The following is a 21345-nucleotide window of genomic DNA, read 5'->3' on the forward strand; positions in this document are numbered from 1 at the left end:
TATTAAATAATCTTAAATAATAAATTTTTTAAATATATCTGAAAGTAATTACAAATTAAATGATATAATTGTATAAAACATTATTTAAATAAAGTTTAATTTTTTATATAAAAATTTTTGTGATTAATTTAATAATTCAATTATAATATATATTATTATAATTTATTATATAAGTAGATTTCAATATAATCTTTTTATGTAAAAATTTTTTTTAAAATCATTACTTTAACATTAATATTTAATATTTATTAATTTTATTATTATTATTTACTAATTTATTATTATTTTTATATATAAATAAAAAATCTATTTTTAATAATATAGAAAAATCTATGCTTGCCATTATTTTATTGAAAAATTTAAAAAATAATTTGTTTGAAATTATTCATTATTATCACGCTATTGCATTTCATTTTTTTTTTATAATTACAATTGTAGATATATTACATCATACATTACTTATGGAAGACTTATATGTGAATACTTTATTCTATGATCATCATGAGAGGGAACAAAATAACAAAAATTTATTTAAAATATAAAATGCGATTAAAACTTTTGTTCAACAATTTTTACAAAGATAGAAGCATAAAAATTTTATATCTATGTTTAAAAAGTATTCAACAATTAATTTATTCACAGGCCATTAGTTAACATGGTGTCACTTGATTAGACATGCACATATTTATTAAACAAGAGACTAACTAAACTAGAAAAACGTATACTTGTCGTTCTTGTTATTTTACAAAATATGAATTGATTTAAATAATTCCTCAGGAATGTTTTATACATGAATAACACGCAGCGATTGATTATTTCAATAGTTTTTGTGCTACAATGTTAATATTTTTTTTTTTTTTATGATTCTGAAGTCACAGACTCCAAACATATATCACATGAAAATGATAAATAATTGTTGAAGTATTCAATTACATGACATAGTGATATAATATTCAGTCTCGTAGCTTTCATAACACAAATACCGGAAAAACAATTTTTTTCGCCTTTTTATTACAATTTATTCAGTTCAATGTTATTTATTTTCCGAGCAATCAGATGAATTTTTAGTCTATCTCGGACATCTAGTTCGTATTATGCAACGGTAATGCCAACTGTTTGAAGATAGCTTCTCAGGTGATTAGCATTAGGTTCTGGAATTTGGTCAAGAATACTAAGTAATTGTCTTGGCGACAATCTTGCAAGTCCTTGTGCTAAATGTAAACGTACATCACCAATAGCTGTTTATTAAAATACAATTTATTAGAAAATTGATTAAATTTTTAGTTAAAATATTATTTGTTAAAATATAATAAAATAAAATAAATTTAATAAAGAAATAAAATATTAAATAAATTTAATATAATAAGATATATAAAATTTCATAAATAATAAAATATTTTTATAATACCTTCCAGAGGATCTTTTGGAGGATTTCTTGCACAAAGTAACTGACTATATCCTACTTGATACCCAGGTGTATCTTCAGTTTCTGGCAATATAGTATCTTCAGGTAAAGAAGTCTGATCTTGTGGTAATTCAAAAAATTCTACTAATGTTGCTAATAAACGAGGATAGTATGTATTATATGGCCTTTCTAGCATTGCTGGACAATCAATTAGTAAATTTGACATTCCAACTGCAGTAACTTTTCGTTCAATATCACCTGTTACCTTTTGCATATCTGCTATTAATACACGTTCTACAACCATGCCAAACATTCTGAAATAAAATAATTATAATATATTAATTAGTTTTAATTATGATTATTTTATCGATTTTTAATATAAAAACAACTTACCGAGATTGTATTTGATCTATAATTGTAACCAAATTATTGGAACCATATCTAATGATATAATATGCAAAAAATACAATTAAACCTTTAACAAATTTTGTCGTTTTTGATGATGAAAGTCTTTGAAATAATAATACGAATATTTGTTTCATATAGGGTTCTAATACATTTCTAAAAATGTTATAATATTATTAATACATATAATTATTTCCATAATATTTTTTTAAAATTATGAGAAAGAAATAATTTGATAAGAAAACTTACGGTGCAAAATATTCAATAATACTTTGTAATAATAAAAATCCTTCGTGATCATTGGCCTTTGAAGCAATCAATTTTTGAAATACACCTAACAAACCATTTGTTTTGTCTTGTGCTACTATATGATGTGCGCCATGACTAATGAACGCTCTTAATAATCGATTTAAAGGATGAATATTAGCTTGACGTTCAAATAATACTGATGATAATAAACAAGGAAATAAAGCCAAATATGCTTCTGGAATATCTTGAGTTGTTCGTAATTCCAGAAGTAAAGCAAGAATTTGAAAAAGATATGGTAGAAATTCTAAATATAAAAATATATATTAAAAATAAATAATATAATTAAATAACATAAATAATTTTATATTAAATAAAATATTTTACCTAAAACATCTTGCTGTAAAATTTCTTGAAAAATTGGGAACAGCGCTTCCTCAAATGATGAAACTGCAACTTTATGTGTTTTACAAACGATTCTAAAATTATATAAAATATATTTTTAAATTTTTTATTTATTAATTTATTTGCATTTTTTGTAATTTATACTTACTTAATTGATAAAGCAAAAGTTTCAAAGAGATAATGATTGAAATTAGGGCGACTTGGATTTTTAGATACCATAGCGAGTTTTTCTGTAAGTTTAGGTAGAAGATCTGCTAAGAATGGTACAATTATCTCTTGTAAAATACCAAAGCTTCTCATAATAGCTTTCATTACATATTCATTTTCTTCTGAGCCAGATATATTTAAACATGCAAATAAACCTTTCAATAAATCCGATGTCAATGGTGATAAATCATTAGCTTTAACTCTATAAATAAAATTTGATTAATTAGAAAACATACATATTAAGATCATTATATTACAATAGATTCCTGTAAAATACTATTAATATGCATTATATAAATTCACATTATAGGAAATCATGCTATATGAGAATTTTCTTCGTATATGAACAATAAAGTAATATCTATACAATATAATAAAGTAATATGAATGATTATTATTATATCAACTTCTTTATATTTTATGTTTTATCAAATAAGACAATTTTTAAAAATTAATAATATAAATGTTCTTAATTTAAAAAAAACGAGATATTAATTGTGTATAGGAAAACAGTATGTCATTATACAGCGCATTATACAGGAGCCTACTATATTATTAAGCGAAATATTAATTTTCTTACAAAAATAAATTATCAGGTCCTTTCATTGCAAGTATTTTTTCAATTGCACATGCAGCATATGTGTGAACAACAATATTTGAAGCACTTAAATGTCTAATTAATTGTGGTAAACTACCAATTATCATTTCTTTAGGTAATATCGATCTGAAGGTCATTATGAATTTAATTGCATCAGCTTTAAGTACAGGAAATTCGTTCACTGTAAATATTTAAAATTTTTTTATATAATATAATTTTTAACGAACAAATTTCATTTTACTAATATTATGTACCATTTGGTTTAATTAATTCTGGTTCAATATGTTGCATTGCAAATTGAGGTAATGGAACAAGTTCACTGCTTTGAGTAACACCATGTTTTTGTGTTTGAGCTTTGCTTGCACTACTGGTGACTAGATAAATTGCAGCATCTTTACTTCGCCAATTTTCAGCAGGTTTATTAGCATAATTTTGTAACATCACCTAAAAATTAAAAAAAACAAAAATGCAATAATGTATATAAATTATTTGTATATTTTTATTTACCTGTATATAAGCACCAAAAATTTCCATTATTTTTGCTTCAAAATATTTGGAAAGTACTTTAACTAAATCACAAGCAGCACGTCTTCGTGTATCAACATCACTACCTTCAATATCTCGTCTGATATATTCTTCGGGATTATCCTCAAATAATTCATTATCCGATTCTATTAAATATTAAATTTCTTTTTTATAAAAATACAATATATGTATGTGTATATATATATATATATAATATTAAGCATAAGTAAGTTCTAATTAAGCAACTTATAATAATTACCTCTAAATTCCATATTAGGTATTATAACTTTTTCGCATATACTACTCAAAGTACTAGGATCTTCAAATAAATGTCTATATTGAGCACGATCTGCTACTGTTGCTAAAAATTGCAAAGCATTCGATACTAACTGTAAAAAATATAAAAAATCATTAGAAAAATTTTAATATATCTAACTCATATTAAATTTACATACAGTATCATATTTTGGTTGCTGGCCAGTAGATGTTAGTAAATTCCACACAGCAGTTACAAACTCAGGTAAGTATGGTTGAAATTCTTCATCATATTTCTGAGCATAAAGGCCAATATTGTCACAAACTTGTGACTTTAATTGTTCAATTACTCCTGCTTCTTCTTCATCCTATATATAAACATTGTAATACATATATATATATATATATAATATTAGGAGAAAAAAATATAATAACAAATTTATATATAATAGTACAGTAGATTGTAGAGATGGTACATCTGTGTTCAATAAAATATGAAAATTCCTCATCCATGTAGCCATATTGTCTTCAAAAAATTCGGGTAAATCCTAAAAATAAAATATACATAATTTTAATAAAAAAAATTTAATATTTTATATTAATAAATGATTTCATCATATTTTACTCACTTGGAAATTAAGAGAATAAAATACTTTGGATAAAATTACCAAAGAACTATATATAATTTTTAATGCATCTACATTATTTGCATGTACTTGCATTAAATTCATTGTAGCCTAAAACAAAATTTAAAAATTTAATAAAACAGTTAATATATTGTAAAGAAAAAATTATATAATAAAATTCTTACAACAAACAGATCTGTCAAAGGTTTAGCAAATCTGTCTAAGACAAATTTTATCTCAGTCCACAAAGTCTGACTTTTAAATTCATATCTATATTTTTTAAATAATGAATGTGCAGTATGTAATACACCATTAATAACATGAAAATCTCCTGTATTAAATTTTTCAACCATTTGGTCTATAAGTTCTGGCCATTTATTTGGAAAATCATACTTTCCAACTATTGAAACAGCATCAGATAATTGTTTTTGAACAGAATCAGGAGAATGAAGCATTAAATTAACAATTAATTTTTTAATAGCTTCCCTATCTTGTGCATGTATACGATCTACAGAATCTTCTCCCTGCATATGAAAAAAATTATAAATATTACAATTATTTATTAATATTATAAATATAAAATTATTTATTAAAATAAGAATTATATTAATAAATAATATAATTAATTACCACTTTCCAATTACGTTTTATATAATTTTTAAATGCAACTGCACCAGCAATTCTAATGGTTATATTGATTTCAGATTTATCCACAAGATGTAAAAGAAGTAATGGATAATTTTGATTTACTTCAACTGATTCTAAAAACTTTTCAGCTAAAACAAAATAATAATTTATGAATTTATTTTATGATTTATATTATCTATAATAAAAATATGTTTTTTTCATAAAAGATTTATAAAAGAATCAAAACAAAAATACAATTTAAAAAATTACAAATATATTTATATAATATTTAAATAATGAAAAATAAAATATAATATAGATAAATTATCTTTAATAATAAATATAAATTTTAATAATTAAATATAATTATTTTTAATTATATATATATATATATATATATAAATTTTATAAAATATAAAAAGTTTCTTTAAAAAAAAATAATGAAATGGAAAGGATTTTTCTCCAGACGATTTTCGTTTTTTCTATAAACTCAATCGATACATATCTATTTTTAAAATTTATTAGTAGTAAGTTAACTGTTTTTTAAATAGTTGAAAAAAATTGAATAAAGTACTTGTTGATATCCACATGTCAAATTTATTACAAAATTAAATTTCAAATCATAATTAAATTTATTAAACAAAACGGTTAAATATTAATTATATTATGAATAACAATATATAGTGTTCGTGATTATATAAAATATTTTATGATGTTTCAACAAGAACTTTTATTAACAGAGAGGTTATATTCACCTGGCCGTCTAACATTTATATCTGGACTAAGTGTATGCTTTAGATATTCACTAAGAGTAAGCAAATTGTCATCCGTGAGTTCCATACTGACTTATTTTAAAAATGTCGTAAATCCACAATTCAAAAAAATATTAAATCTTCACAAAAAAATGTTGAAACAACGCAGTACCGGCTTTTGATAAATTCAATTTTCTAACCAATGATCGTTGTCGCCGTTGTTGGTTGGCGCTTTCTACAATGATTTACGCGGGAATATTTTTTATTGAAATGAATCGACTAATATATTCTATTTTATTTTTATGAATTATATCAATAAAAAAAATTATAAGTAAAAAAATTGTTGAATTTAATTGAAAATCGATTCATTTTACCTTATATTTTAAAGTTTATTTTGCATGATATTATATATCATATCATTTCATATTATACATTTCGATTATAATACAATTATTATTATTAATTTTTTATTAAATAAATATTTCGTATGTTTAAAAGATTTAAAAATATATATATATATATTTATTCTTTAATATTTATATATATAAAGATTCTAATTCACATTTTATAATAAATTAATATTTTATAATAAAATAACATTATAAGTATTGATAATTCACATATATATATATTAAACAAGTTTTAATTTTAATATTATAATTTTATTTATAATTATTTATATAATATAATTTATTATAATTTTATTATTATAATGTATCTCAATATTGCAACATAATATTAGTACCTAAATTATTTATTCTGAGAAGTTATTAAATATTTTTTTTTGTTTTATTTCATTTTCCAATCTTCTTAGAATATCTTGTACATGTGTAATTTGTAGTAATTTATTATTATTATTTCTCCTATATAATATTTAATAAATAATAAATAATAATTAAAAATATATTTATGAATTTCTAAGTATATAATAATTTTATTCATAATTAGTTCGCTTACATTATATTTATTAAAACAAGATTAATTTTCAATATTTCTTCAGTTTCTTTCTTAGAGTTTAAATCATTCAAATCACATAATGTTTCTAGTTTTATTACTTTTTCTTTAAGTATTGGTAATTCATTATATATTTTTTCGTATTTTTTTTGGAATTCTTGAATATCTTTGATTAAATTTTCGTTTGACTATGAAAGATAATGATTATTTTTTTGACAGATTATTTGTATATTATATAATATTATAATAATTCATAACTTAGAATATATGTAATTAAACATACGTATTCTTTTTGTGCGCGCAGAAAGTTATTTGTATATTTCATATCCATAATTCGAAATTTATCGCTAAATAAATTATTAATGATTATTAATGATAAAAAATAAAAAATTATATATGTATTTTATTTATATTTGTCATATTGATAATAAATTTATGCATGAACATGAAAACTATAATTAAACTTAAATTAAATGATTGTTTAAAATTTAGAAAAAGAAATACCATTGTTTCGTAAAATATATCGTTCTTTCTTTTGTTAAATTTTTTAATTCTTGTTGTTGAAATTTGATTATTTTTATAATCTCCGAAATTTCATTTCTAAGATTGGCTTCTTTTTTCCGTAATTCTAGATATTTGATTTGTCCTGCCCAAATATTCATAGATAAAGTAGAATAATGTGATTCCCAATAATTTCGAATTTTTTTGTATTTACAAATTGTTTCTTTCAATTCTGTAAACTTTCAAAAATAGAATGAGACATGTATTTTTGTATTATATAAAATATTGAAATTCAATTTTATTTAATTAAAAATAAACAGAGTAATAGATAGAATAATTTTAATAAAATTATTACTTTTTTAATTAAATAATTAATTCGATCTGCTTGATTATTGAACTCTTCATAAACTTTTTCAATTTTCTTGGAAGACTGAGACATATTTTATTGTTTTATTAATAATATTCGTTTTTTTCTTTTTTTTTTTCTTTTTATTCTTATATATATTGTATTTTATATTCTCTATGATTGTGGTAGAGAGAATTGCGTTTGTCGAGACCTCTATTGAGAAAACATGAAATTACACGTGTTATATTTATAGATAAATGTAAAGTACTTAAATTAAAATGTTTATCTTCATTATGATATGAGAATTATTACAAATATTTTTTAAAATATATTTTATATACATATATATAAATTGATCCTTGAATTTTAGTTATTTGAATTTAATTTTTTTTTAATGTTATTAATATATTATATTTATTTAAATAATTAATTTCCTAATTAATGTTAGTTTCTTAATGTAGTGTATTATATTTATTCAAGTAATTCATTTATTTTATAACAAAAATTAAAATTAGTCACTAATGAAATTACATCTTTGTTTATGTTCGAAAGATATAACTATTGGAATGATGCAAATCACAGCATTGTACCAAACTTGTCAAACAATCGAAATAACGTTTCGTCGTGCGATCATTAATTAAAACGTCTGCGTCATCAGACGAACACTATTTATGAATATGAAACTATGCATCATTCTAAATATGGGAAACGTGTAATTTAGAATTTTAATTTATGTACACCATAAAACGATCATTCTCAGCAGGATATTTTAAATTTCGTTCCAATCAGTAAGTATAATTAATTAATAAGTATAATAATAAGTTAAAATATTAAATTAAAAATATTTTTTTTTTCAATAAATAAATGTTTCTTTTTTAACTCACATTAAAAATCAAAATTACAATACTTATATAGGATATTTTTTTGATTTTCACATGAGAATATAAAAAATTAACGCTATAATATAAATTATATAAATAATTTAATTACATTAATTGATCATTATAATTAATTTATTAATAATTTTAATCATTATTTTTACAAAAGAATAAATATGATAATAAATTTATATGCTAATAAATTTATTTAAAATAACAATAATATAAAACAATATTAATATAATTCAATATCATTAAAAAATCATAGGAATTTATTGTTCAGTAACGTATGTTCCTATTTTTCGAGACAAGTATAGAGTATAGAGTAATTGACAACGTTTCAGTTTACTCGTAAAACGCGTCGGTGATGTTTCATAGTCGGTAAGTAGTCGTCGCGCGAACTGCGTTCACGCAGCTTTTAGTTGCTTGTAATCTGTAAGGGAATTTCTTCAATTGACTTGACTATTTAAAATTATACAATAAAAAGGAAATTGTTATTCTTAGACGGAATTTTAATGTTGGCCAATCATATTATTTTTCATCAAAATCTTTCTCATTTTAGGTGAGTCATTGATATTGCTTTTAAGATTATTTTTTTTTATAACATATAAATATATATATATATATTTATATATATATATTATATTTTTCAAAAAAATTATATTTTGAATTAAGAAAGAAAATTCGTTAGAAAAATTTGAAAAATTGTTGTTTTGTAAAATTTTCGAAAAAAGTTTGATTTTAATATATATATTAATTTTAAATATGTGTGCAATCATTTGGAACTTATGCTACATAAAGAATTTTGTTATAATTCATTTTTATAATTTCTTTCGTTTCTTTTTGTTTTTACTTGTTGAATTACATAAAAATTACAATTTGTCTTGAAATTAGAAAAAACAGAAAATGCGAACATAATAGCAATTATATATTATATGACGAAATTATAGTAAATTTAAATAAATTTAAATAAAAAATCAATTAATTTTTTTAATATTATATTAAATCACAGAAAAAGAAAATTACATTTAAAAAAATTGTTTCTATTTATATTGACGAGAGAAATTATTTTTTTATAATAAAAAAATCATAAATCATAAACATTAAAGTTATGGCTCACTATATGTTATCAAATTTAATGCATTTCAAATTGCATTAAATTGTAAATAAATTGTAGCATAAATAATTGAATATTTTTATTTTTTAATAATTTATATATTATTTATATATTATGATCATTGTATTTTACTTACACTAAATTTTAACGTAATTAATGAAATTTCATCGAAATATCTAGTGATAAGGATCATGGTTTGATAACGTTATCATAATCTTTATCAATACGGGAAATCAAAAACTTTATCATTGTTGTTTTGAGCTTATAATTATAAGAATTGCATTAAATATAAAATAATCTAAATAGAATATTTTTTAATAAAAGTAAAATGATTTTTGTATGTATTTCACATTTGAAAATTTTATTAAACAATTATGAGTAATAGGAAGTACTATGAATGCAATTAATTTATAGTACGAACTATATGAATTCGTGCTTATAATATGAAACAGGATGAGGATTGATAATTTAGCAGGAACTGACACTATTTCATTTTATTGCAAGAAAAAAATAAGAATTAAATTCTTGTCAAACTTTATTAGAATAATAATAATTTATTATAATACTTGTTGATAACCTATCAAATAATGTTAATATTTAAACTAAATTTAAATAATATTTAAACTAAAGTTTCGAAAAATAATAAAAAATAAACATTAAAATTAATGCTATACTACTAATTTTTAAAAATTATATATTTTCTTATTAAATTTCATATTTATTATATATTATATATTATAATTAGAAATTATATATAATATTTCATTTTTAAATTCATAAAATTTTAAGTTCATTTATGAAAAAAAATGCTATAATGATTAAAAATATTTCATGAAAAAATTTATTTGATAGAGATATATATATAGATATATACTGTAAAGATAAATTTTCAATGTACGTCATTGTTAAAATACATTTTTTTATATAAGACAATCGTGTCATAGAAAACGATGTACTGTAGTTTTTAATTACGCGCCTTTGAAGGCCTAACACAAGCACACAGGTTCACGAACAGTTAGATTATGTCATCGCTACTTTATTTGCGAGTCTCTAACCTATTTACATAAAAGTCTTACTTCTCTCATTGCGAAGGAGAAAGGTAAATAATTGAATCTTTGAGCCAGAGTGGGATAACATTTTGTAACAGAAATAAACATTTTAATTATTATTTTTTATCATTAATTTAATTATTTATCTATAAATTGCAATTTTACTAATTATATGATTGATCGATATTTTAATCGATTTTAGAAATATTAATAAATCAATTAATAAACATTCTTATAAATTTTAAATTTAAGAATAATATTAAGGAAAATAATTTATACGTTTAAAAAGATTATATATGTAAAAAAATAATTAATAAAAAATAATACATAAAAAATAAAATAATAATAATAAAAAAATAAAAAATATATTTTATTACTTTATCTATTTTTTTTTTAATAATATTTTATTCATATTTCTGAATTTTATTCGTTTTTTAAAAAAATTCTATATATTTTATAAAATTTAAAAAATTAAAAAATATAAGATTTAAAAATTTATTACATTAAATTATTTTATTTATTTTAATTTCTATTTTCATTTTATTGAAATTATATAAAACAAATTAAAAAATATTTTCTTTTTTTCATTCAAATATATCATTCAAAATAATCATTCAAAATATAGTATACAATTTATATATTTATAATAGAATATAGAATTAAAACAATATTTAAATTAGTTTCCTCATAAATTATATTTTACTTTTTTTAGATGCATAAATATTATGGATTATATTAAATATGGATTTATATTAAATATAAATATTAATATATTATGTATTATGTATTACATCAAATTATATGTCAAAATATCTATGCTTGAATAATTAAAAATAAATTATTTTATTTTTTTTCTTTGAATAGAATTAATGTTAAAATATATGATCGTAATATATGTTTTATTTTTAAATTTTTATTTATTTAGGAACTCGGTTTCCAAAATTAATAAAAAAATGGAATGCGGAAGGAAGGGCGTGGTTAGAATTATTTGATTGTGTCGTGTGTTGAAGGCACACCCTCAATCTACCTACGCGTGCTACCCACCTTTTTGTCTGACTGTAATTTTCTCATATTTCGCGATATCATCAACCTATTCTTCCCTTACATAGTTACTGCAAAGTTACACCATTAGTATTACTAATGTAGATTATCATTTTTATTATTTATAAATTAAATAATGATTTAAAATAATTCGTTCCCCCCGAATAGATATTATATGAGATTATATGAGATTATATAACTTATTTAATAATATTATTTTATTATTAAATTTAATTTTCCATAAAAATTTAGCCAATATTAGAAATATTTATTAATTTTTATTTTAAAATTTATAATATTTTTTTATAATAATTATAATTTGATAAACCGTAATATTTCTAATTATTATAGATCACATTTTAATTATTTATGTAATATATTATAAATAAATTTTTATATGAAACTTCATGATTTTATTTTTTCTAAAAAAATAATAGTGTCATTGACAGGAAAATAGTATGATGACCTCAGTTTTATACTATTTTGATTGAGTAATTTCATAAATTAGAAAATATAATTCCATTGTTTCAATTAAACAAATATTAACTGTAATGTGATTCCAGTGAATCAGACGGAAAATATTTTATGGTTCCATCTTAACCGCATTGATATGAATATTGATTAAAAATTGCTTCGAAATGTTATATTACTGAAGCACAGAATATATTATAATCTTAAAAAATTTTTCATTTTTTTAATTCTAGTTCTATAGTTATTCAAATGTCTTGCAATAATTTGTTTAATATTAATTCAAAATTAAAAACTTTTTCATTTATACATTATTAAATAATAAAAAATTTTATTCTAAAAATTATTAATATAACTAATTTTATTCTAAATTTTATATAAATTTTATTTTATGTAATCTATCTATCTTTTTATGAAATCATCTTCTCAATTATAAGAATTTTGAAATCTGTCTTGAAAATTGTATTTTTATTTTTCATTTTTCAAAATTAATATATGAAATATAACAATCTTCTATTTTATTAGCATTTATATATTAGCATTAATCATTAATTTTTTTTTAAAAGTTTTACGTTTCAGATCAACGTATGCATATCATTGAGTCGTATTGATATAAATTATCACAAAACTATCAATTTCTTTCTCGTTTTTCTACAGTTAAATAATGTAACGGATAATGAAATTGGCCGGATGACAAAAGATAAATACTAACACCGACTGCTGATAAAAACGCCGCCAAATTAAACGGAAGACTAAGAATAAATATAGTGGACTCGTAATCATTGAATTTTATTCATGCGCGCAATGTGCAGTAACAATAAAGGTAAATAATAAATGAAAAATTAATTTAAATGAATAAAAATTTTATTTTAGAATTATTTAATTTAATTCAATAAATTTTAATTTAAAAAGAAAAGACTAAAAAGTTACGAAGAATTGTAATAAAATATTATATATAAAGATTAATTTTTTTTTTTTTAAAATAGACCGGAAAAATAAATATATATTAATATCAAAAGAAAGATGTAATGAACAAAAGCAGGATTAAATAATGTATAAAAGCTGAAAGAAATTATAGTGAAAGCACATAGAATAGAAAGAAAAGAAATGACATTGATGATTCAAGATATATAGTGGCAAAGGCATGCATTTTGAAAACGCACGAACACAGCATACATATGTGATTCAAGCAATATATTATAAAATAGTATAAAAGTCATGCACGTAGAAAATGCAAAAATATATAAAAAAAAAATAAATTTTATTAATTTTAATATATCATATCATTATATTATTTTAGTTATATATATATATATATATATATATATTGCATTTACTTACAAACAATTTTTACTTTAGAATTGTATGTTAATTTTATAATAAAGATTTCTGCGACATAAAATTAATAAATTTAAAAATTTATCATATTTTATAAAATTATTTATAATTTATATAAACAATATAAATTCTGATAATTTTTAATATAATATGATAAATAAAAAAATATAAAAAATATAATTTTTGTTTTGTATAAAAGAACCATTTAATTTTTTATTCTTATAAATTTTAATTATAATAAATTAATATAACTATAGCATTAATTTACTTGTTATAATAAAATAATAAGCATAGTACCTTTCAATCCGAATTAATATGCTATACAACAAACAATGACAAGGATAGCCTTGATATAAGCTCGCCGGATATGTTAGTTATTTTTTTTAACAAAACTATGAAATTCATAATTTTTTTTTCTATTTTTTTTTTAATGTTTTTCTGATATCTCTATTTTTTAAAAATTCATTTCATTTTATCATAAATAAATAAAAGTTAAATAATTTTTTCTTTTTCTTTTATATTTGATTAAATGCATATTTTAAAAACAAATAATAATTGAATAAAATAAAATAGAAATTTATTAAAATTAAAATTAAATCAATATTATTTCAATGATTATTTTAATTATTATTTCATATAATATAAATGAGTTTCTTTTTTATTTTTTTCAGAAAATAAAAATACGATTTCCAAACATAGACCAATAAAAGTTACAACAATTGGTGATGGAACTGTCGGCAAAACATGTATGCTTATTACATATACAACAAATGAATTTCCTTCGGAATATGTACCTACTGTGTAAGTAAATTTAATTTGTAAATATAAAAATGATAAATTTATTTTTTATTATTTTTTATTAAATTATAATTTATAAAAAATATTATATAAATAAAAAAAATTAGTGTGAAAATTTTTTATTATTTATTGATTTCATATTTACTTTAAAACAAAAAATGATATTTATATCTGTTCTTAGTTTTGATAACTATGCAGGAACGATACATGTAGATGGACAGGAATTTGATATGACTTTATGGGATACTGCTGGTCAAGAAGATTATGAGCGAATTAGGCCTTTATCTTATCCAAATGTGAGTCTTTGATTAATTATTTATTTCATTTTATCTATATTTTTAATTAATATGTAAATTATAACAATTTACCATTTAATTTTATTTTCAGACTGATTGCTTCTTGATCTGCTTTTCAGTGAATTCTCGCACTTCTTACGAAAATGTTGCAAATAAATGGCATCCAGAAATTAAACATCATTGTCCAAATACACCTATAGTTCTAGTTGGTAAGTTAAATCCAAACTTATTAAATCCAAAATAATTATTAATTTAATTATAAATTAAATAGTAAAAATAATCATATAAAAATAAATCATATAAAGTAAATCTTATTTTATATTTCTTCATAAAATTTTAATTAAACATAATATTAAATTATTATTATTATTAATAATAGTAATAGTTATTATTATTTAATATATAATAAATAAAAATAAATTTCATTAAAGATAAAAAAATTAAGATCAAAATATCAGAATTTAATAAAAATATTCTTTTTTTAATTATTAATATTTTAATATAACTCATTTTATTTCAATATTTGAATTTTTTCTTAGCATTAAACATTGAATATATTAAATATATTGAATAATTTTTTTATAAAATTCTCTATTATTTTAAATTTGTAATATTAGAAAATTAATATTAATAGATATAAATTTTTTAATTATTTTTATATTTTATATTTATATACTTAGGTACTAAAGGAGATCTTAGAAATGCAGAAAATGTTGATACAATTACCTTTAAGGAATGCAAAAAAATGAAAAAGAAAATAAAAGCTTATAAATATGTAGAATGTTCTGCTTTGAAACGGGAAAACTTAGAAGAAGTTTTCAATGAAGCAATTCGGGCAGTATTGAAAAAACCATCTAGTAAACTTTGTTGTTCATTTTAAAAAATTAAATTATAAAATATTTATAATTAATTATTAAAAAATATTGACTTATTATATAATAATTTTAATTTCAAAAAACATATCATTCCAAATATATTTTTAAAGACAATTTTCCTATATTTTTTAATATTAAAAATTAGAAATGATTGATGATAATAATTAACAAATTTCAAAAAGTGTAAATATTTTAATGTTTATTATACAATTAAGTAGAATAGAATATAGAATATTGTTAATAAATAAGAATTTATTTTTTAGATATTATTATTTATTTAACAAAATTTTTTGAATGAAATAAAAATTAATTTTTTATAATATATTTATATAATATTTCTTATTAAAATATTCTTTTTATTTTGTAATAGAAATGAATTAAATTAAAAATAAAATTGCCAGCATTTATCATGTATAGTCATTTATAAATAATTTTTACTTATATTTGATATTTATCCTTATTTACTATGTACAGCTGTTACAATTATTTATTTTAAATATCATATTATTTATCATTAAATGCAATTAGACACTATTATAATTCTCTTATACATAAAAAATTTTATGTTGAGAAATAGTCACATTCATAAAATTTTAACGTCCAAAAGTTCCATCCGAAAGAGGAGTTACTTTTTGTTGTATTATTTTACCATAACCTCCTCTCCCACTATCAAAATCTGATCTATATTCATCTCTTACCTATAATAATATAATTTGTTTTGTATAATATTTATAAAATATATAGTGTAGTACAAAATAAAATATAATTATTATATAAAATTATTTACTTGTCCTCCAGTTTTTCCTCTTCCATATTGTCTGCCTTCAATAAAACCAGCATCCCAATCAGTTCTAATTATTCTATCATCTAAACGTGTTCCATTAATATATCTCATACAATTTTCTGCATCAACTCTTTGATAATATTCAACAAAACAAAAACCACATGGTGTTTTTTTATATTTGTCTAGTCCCATAATAATTCTTCTAATATCACCGCACTTTGAAAATAATTCATATATTTGTTCTTCTGTAGTATAAAATGATAAATTTCCAACATATAAAGTTGTAGAATTTCTTAATAATCTGTCTTGTTCAGCTCTTGAACCCTGTAATCATTATTATGAAAGAATATAATATTATGATTAAAGAATATTAAAGAATTTGGACTTACAAAGTCCAATATAATATTACATTATATGATAAAATAAATATAAATATTTTTTTAAAATAAGAAAAAATTGATAGTTTAAAAATTGAATCTAACCTTAAAATGTTGATCGCGATACGAACTTAATTCAACAGAAGGTGAATTTGATGGATTTAATTTTATTGTTGCCATTTTAAATATTTTAACAAATCTTTTATCGATTTTATCACCTCCTTCAACTTTTCTTTGTAAGTCCAAACATTCGATTTTATTTAATAATACTAGTAAACATTATTGAACGCATATAAAATATTAAATATTCTTGAAACATCAAAACTGCCATCTATCCATAAAAAAAGTAAACGAATATCGAAATTATACGATTTGACATTTTAAATTAAATTCAATTAGGATTATTCATCATCAATAATTCTCAATGTAATTAATAACATTTTTATCTAAAACACAAATTAACAATTTTGATAATCAAAATTAAGTTTAGATTTCAAGAAAATAAATATATTCAGTAAAATATTATAAATTAAAACTTAGCATCAAATCTCAATTGAAAATTTATAATCATGTAAACATTAAAATATGCGTGTCAATTTACAAATTTAAATATTTTTTTAAAAAATTATGATATAGTGTTACCTTTCTTTCAAATAAAATATCTGTGTTGCAAATGTCATTATTACGATTTTCCAATAATTGCGGAAATGAAAAATTTTAAATTATAAATTTTTCTGGGCTCAATTAAATTACGGAAATTGATTATATTATATAATGCATATAAAAAGATATATTTGAAATATTTGAACATTTTTAAAAATATTTCTATGCTTTTAAAATGAGTGGTAAATTAAAAATTTCTGTTAGTTCATGCGAAACTGCAATTTCTAATTCGTCAAGAGTCAGTTCTAATACCAAAACTAAATGTTGCCAATTATTTTTAAGTTGTTTTAAAATTAATCGTAAAAAAGAATCTTTAGAAGACATCGTGGATGATAATATTAAAGAATATGATTATATTGTTGAAAAACTCGTCGTAAAACGTGTGCCTTTTGTTCTTTTCTCAATGCCAAAAAATGTCTTGGAAAATAATTCTGAGACTAAAGATAATTTCAATAAAGAAACTCCACAATCACAAACAAAATTAACTACTATGTATTCAACTGCATCTGAAACTCAATCATTATTATATTATTCCGATAGATTTGATCAAAATATGTCATTGGACATTTCTAATAAATGTTCACATCCTGATACAAATAGAGCTTTATTGAATGAAAGAAATAGAAAACATACATTCTCTGATAATTATCATACTAGAATAACTGAATTGATGAATACCTTAAGTAGTCTCCATCCAAATTTGAAGGAAGAAGAAAGACCACCAAAAGATCCATATCCTTTAAATATATCACAAAATAAAAATATTTTATCTACAAAAATGTCTCTCAAAGAATTTTTAAATAAAAATAATGAACATCAAATGAAACAGGCATTCAAATCACAAACTTTTGTTCAAGAACCATTTTTAAAGAAAAGAGGTTTATATTTTTTATGTATATATATAATTATATATATAATTTTTACATATAACTTTTACAAAAAACTGATAATAAGTTTGATATTGTTTCAGAATCTAGAAATGTAAATTGCTCTGAAATTAAGTCAAAAGGTGATAAAGAAATTTATTGTTTAAATCAAATGAAATACATAACATTGGATGATTTTCAAGATAATTGTGCTTCTATTGAAAAACCTATTATTCAATCTGTTCATAAAATATCTTGTAATTCTACAAATTTTGTAAAATCAATCATTAACACAAATCAAATGAATACAGAAGATTACAAGTCAATTAATAATCATTTGCAGTGGAATCATCAATCATTAATAAATCAGTCTAACACATTATTGGAAAATATTAAAAAAACTGATACATCAAAAATAATATTAAGATGGAATATCATTTTAAAGCATTATAAATCAAAAACATACTCTTCTAAAACTTCTCAAAAATTGAGTAAATATTTTAATATAAGTTAACAAATACAAGTCATAATTAGTTTCATAATAAACAAATAAAAAATTTTTAATTTTGTATGTTTATTTTATCATTAAATTTTTTATTTTTTTGCTTCAAAATATTAAATAAGAAATAATAAAAAAGAAAATAAAAATATATTTTCTGTTTTCTATTCTAATTCTTTGTTTTCTCTAATCTAAATTGATATATACTAGTGCTTTTATTTTATAAGATTTTAAAAATCTGTAAAATATTTCAAAAATATAAAACTTTAAGTTTTACTTTTAAGTAAGTTTTGAACAAATGAATTTTAAGACTGACATTTTTGAATTTTACATATCAAAATCTATATAAAAATATAAAAAGAATCCAAAATTTTTAAATTTTAATATTCAAACCAGAGTTTAGCCTTTGTTAGTTACTTTTAATTATATATATAGTTAGTTACTTGTATCTAAATTATTTATAAATTATAATACTTATGACTAACAAAATATATTTAAATTCAAATATTAAATTATTTAATTATTCAAATTAATTAAATCAATTTGATTTAACAATAAAAATAATAAAAAAATTTTCTACTCTACTAATAATTCACTAGCAATTGTTAACCAATAGTTGGAATTCCGGCATGTCACGTGAACAGTTTTGTTTACCTTGATTGACTTGATCCATTAATTCACATAGGAAATCTATGTTATTAGACGAACAACTTCATTTAGTGTAATAATTCTAGATCTGTATTATCTAATAGTTATTTATGAAATAAGCAGAATATAATAATTTGTTTTTAATTTCTTTTGGTATTAATAAAATCAATTAAAATGGTAAATGAAGTAAAATACTATATAAATATTTTTAAATACAAATGTGAATATTGATATCATAACCTCATGAATGTAAAATTTAAATTTAATAAGCGTTGAACAAATTATATAAAAAATTTTTGATATTGTTTTTAAAATTTTTTTGAATATTTTAATAATTATAATAAAAATTTCAATAGAGAAAATATAATTCTTAAAATTTTTTTTATTCTTAAAAATTAAATTTTTCATTATTTTTAAATTAAATTAATATTTATCATATATTGTTAAACTTATTAATTTTTGTTAAAATTATATTAATTACATACATTTTTTTTTCAGACGATTGGTAAAAACAATAAAATGCTACAACATATCAATTATAGAGTCAGAATTATTTTGCAAGATTCAAGGACATTCATAGGCACATTTAAAGCCTTTGATAAACATATGAATCTTATACTTGGTGATTGTGAAGAATTCCGTAAAATTAAACCAAAAAATACAAAACAACCAGAGAGAGAAGATAAACGTGTATTAGGCTTTGTACTCTTAAGAGGAGAAAACATAGTTTCTCTCACTGTAGAAGGCCCTCCACCTCCAGAAGAAGGATTACCTAGAGTACCTATTCCTGGTGCAGCACCTGGACCTGGTATGGGTCGTGCTGCAGGACGTGGTATGCCTGCCAATGTTGCTGGAGTACCTGCTGGTTTACAAGGTCCTGTCAGAGGTGTTGGAGGTCCTTCACAACAAATAATGACTCCTGGAGGTAGAGGTCAAGTTTCTGCACCACCACAAATGCATCCAGGTGCTCCTCCACGTATGCCAGTTGGAGGTCCTCCACCTGGAATGATGGGTCCACCACCAGGCATGATGGGTAACATTTTATAGAATTTTGTTTAAAGGATATTTACAAAAAATTAATTTTTTTTTATATTTAAAAAATTTATTGTTTATAGGAATGCCACCAGGAATGCCACCTATGGGACGTGGAGGTCCACCAATGGGACCACCTGGAATGAGAGGTCCACCTCCAGGTATGATGCGTGGTGGACCACCTCCTCGTCCATATTAATACCTTTTAATATACTACAATGTTGTAACTAATGATAATAAAAATCACTTTTATAATATTATTATTGTTTTCATATTTTGATATAAGTACATAAGATAATTACAAGATACAGCTGTTATACATATTCTTAAATCCTTATTAAAAGAAAAAGGAAATAGAGCAATGAAAAATATATAATTGGGAAATAATTCTTATTTTTGTAGAAATATCAAAATTATACAATCATATATGTAATAAACTGCAATAAATTGAAATATATGTAATATTGCACATTTTTTTAATTAATAGATTTAATTTTTGTGTAATAATTATTTATGAACAATAAATATATGAATGTTAATTTTTTACACAAATATTTATTATATATTTCAGCCATTCCATTAAAAATTCAACTCATAAATTAAGCTTACATTTAAATTTCTTCATTAGATATTATAATTCTTAATTTTTAAAGTTTACGAAAATTTATTTTTTTTAAATTAATTTTTTTATTTTTTAAATTAATACAAATTTTTTATTTTGAATAAATTATATTTAATTGTGGAATAGCTGAATATTAAAGTTA

At 20.5% G+C, this 21345-nt stretch overlaps 6 protein-coding genes across 8 annotated transcripts; 3 read left to right on the forward strand and 3 right to left on the reverse strand.

Moving 5' to 3' along the window:
- Positions 1 to 1005: 1005 nt before the first annotated feature.
- LOC122718983 (exportin-2) lies at positions 1006 to 6263 on the reverse strand. Its single transcript, XM_043944465.1, has 16 exons — positions 6055 to 6263; positions 5303 to 5448; positions 4858 to 5196; positions 4676 to 4783; positions 4502 to 4594; positions 4247 to 4414; positions 4051 to 4180; positions 3774 to 3937; positions 3521 to 3710; positions 3249 to 3447; positions 2610 to 2870; positions 2444 to 2535; positions 2060 to 2363; positions 1799 to 1966; positions 1409 to 1719; positions 1006 to 1238 (listed from the first exon to the last, which is right to left on the reverse strand). Exons 1-16 carry the CDS (start codon positions 6137 to 6139, stop codon positions 1093 to 1095), a joined length of 2904 nt encoding a protein of 967 aa, XP_043800400.1. The 5' UTR covers positions 6140 to 6263; the 3' UTR covers positions 1006 to 1092.
- A 526-nt stretch (positions 6264 to 6789) lies between these two features.
- On the reverse strand, positions 6790 to 8617 carry LOC122718868. The gene is made up of 6 exons (XM_043944244.1): positions 8384 to 8617; positions 7862 to 8065; positions 7510 to 7745; positions 7289 to 7352; positions 7027 to 7193; positions 6790 to 6796 (listed from the first exon to the last, which is right to left on the reverse strand). Exons 2-6 carry the CDS (start codon positions 7943 to 7945, stop codon positions 6790 to 6792), a joined length of 558 nt encoding a protein of 185 aa, XP_043800179.1. The 5' UTR covers positions 7946 to 8065; positions 8384 to 8617.
- A 479-nt stretch (positions 8618 to 9096) lies between these two features.
- On the forward strand, positions 9097 to 15771 carry LOC122718990 (ras-like GTP-binding protein RhoL). Of its 3 annotated transcripts, XM_043944480.1 has the most exons (7): positions 9097 to 9292; positions 13063 to 13228; positions 13392 to 13547; positions 14415 to 14544; positions 14723 to 14837; positions 14929 to 15046; positions 15518 to 15771. In XM_043944480.1, exons 4-7 carry the CDS (start codon positions 14492 to 14494, stop codon positions 15715 to 15717), a joined length of 486 nt encoding a protein of 161 aa, XP_043800415.1. In that variant the 5' UTR covers positions 9097 to 9292; positions 13063 to 13228; positions 13392 to 13547; positions 14415 to 14491; the 3' UTR covers positions 15718 to 15771. The 3 variants fall into 3 exon arrangements, with proteins under 3 accessions (XP_043800415.1, XP_043800416.1, XP_043800414.1); XM_043944479.1 differs by lacking the exon at positions 13392 to 13547 and having other exon boundaries at positions 9098 to 9292; XM_043944481.1 differs by lacking the exons at positions 13063 to 13228; positions 13392 to 13547.
- A 361-nt stretch (positions 15772 to 16132) lies between these two features.
- LOC122718991 (nuclear cap-binding protein subunit 2) lies at positions 16133 to 17256 on the reverse strand. Its single transcript, XM_043944482.1, has 3 exons — positions 16979 to 17256; positions 16500 to 16820; positions 16133 to 16410 (listed from the first exon to the last, which is right to left on the reverse strand). The coding sequence occupies exons 1-3, from the start codon at positions 17051 to 17053 to the stop codon at positions 16306 to 16308; spliced, it is 501 nt and encodes a 166-aa protein (XP_043800417.1). The 5' UTR covers positions 17054 to 17256; the 3' UTR covers positions 16133 to 16305.
- Positions 17257 to 17528: 272 nt separating this feature from the next.
- On the forward strand, positions 17529 to 18992 carry LOC122718988. The gene is made up of 2 exons (XM_043944477.1): positions 17529 to 18414; positions 18507 to 18992. The coding sequence occupies exons 1-2, from the start codon at positions 17712 to 17714 to the stop codon at positions 18914 to 18916; spliced, it is 1113 nt and encodes a 370-aa protein (XP_043800412.1). The 5' UTR covers positions 17529 to 17711; the 3' UTR covers positions 18917 to 18992.
- Positions 18993 to 19494: 502 nt separating this feature from the next.
- LOC122718989 (small nuclear ribonucleoprotein-associated protein B) lies at positions 19495 to 20841 on the forward strand. The gene is made up of 3 exons (XM_043944478.1): positions 19495 to 19726; positions 20048 to 20582; positions 20665 to 20841. Exons 1-3 carry the CDS (start codon positions 19724 to 19726, stop codon positions 20778 to 20780), a joined length of 654 nt encoding a protein of 217 aa, XP_043800413.1. The 5' UTR covers positions 19495 to 19723; the 3' UTR covers positions 20781 to 20841.
- Positions 20842 to 21345: the final 504 nt, after the last annotated feature.

The sequence above is a fragment of the Apis laboriosa genome, unplaced genomic scaffold, assembly GCF_014066325.1.
Source record: "Apis laboriosa isolate Shangri-la unplaced genomic scaffold, ASM1406632v1 scaffold68_cov148, whole genome shotgun sequence".
Classification (NCBI taxonomy): Eukaryota; Metazoa; Arthropoda; class Insecta; order Hymenoptera; family Apidae; genus Apis; species Apis laboriosa.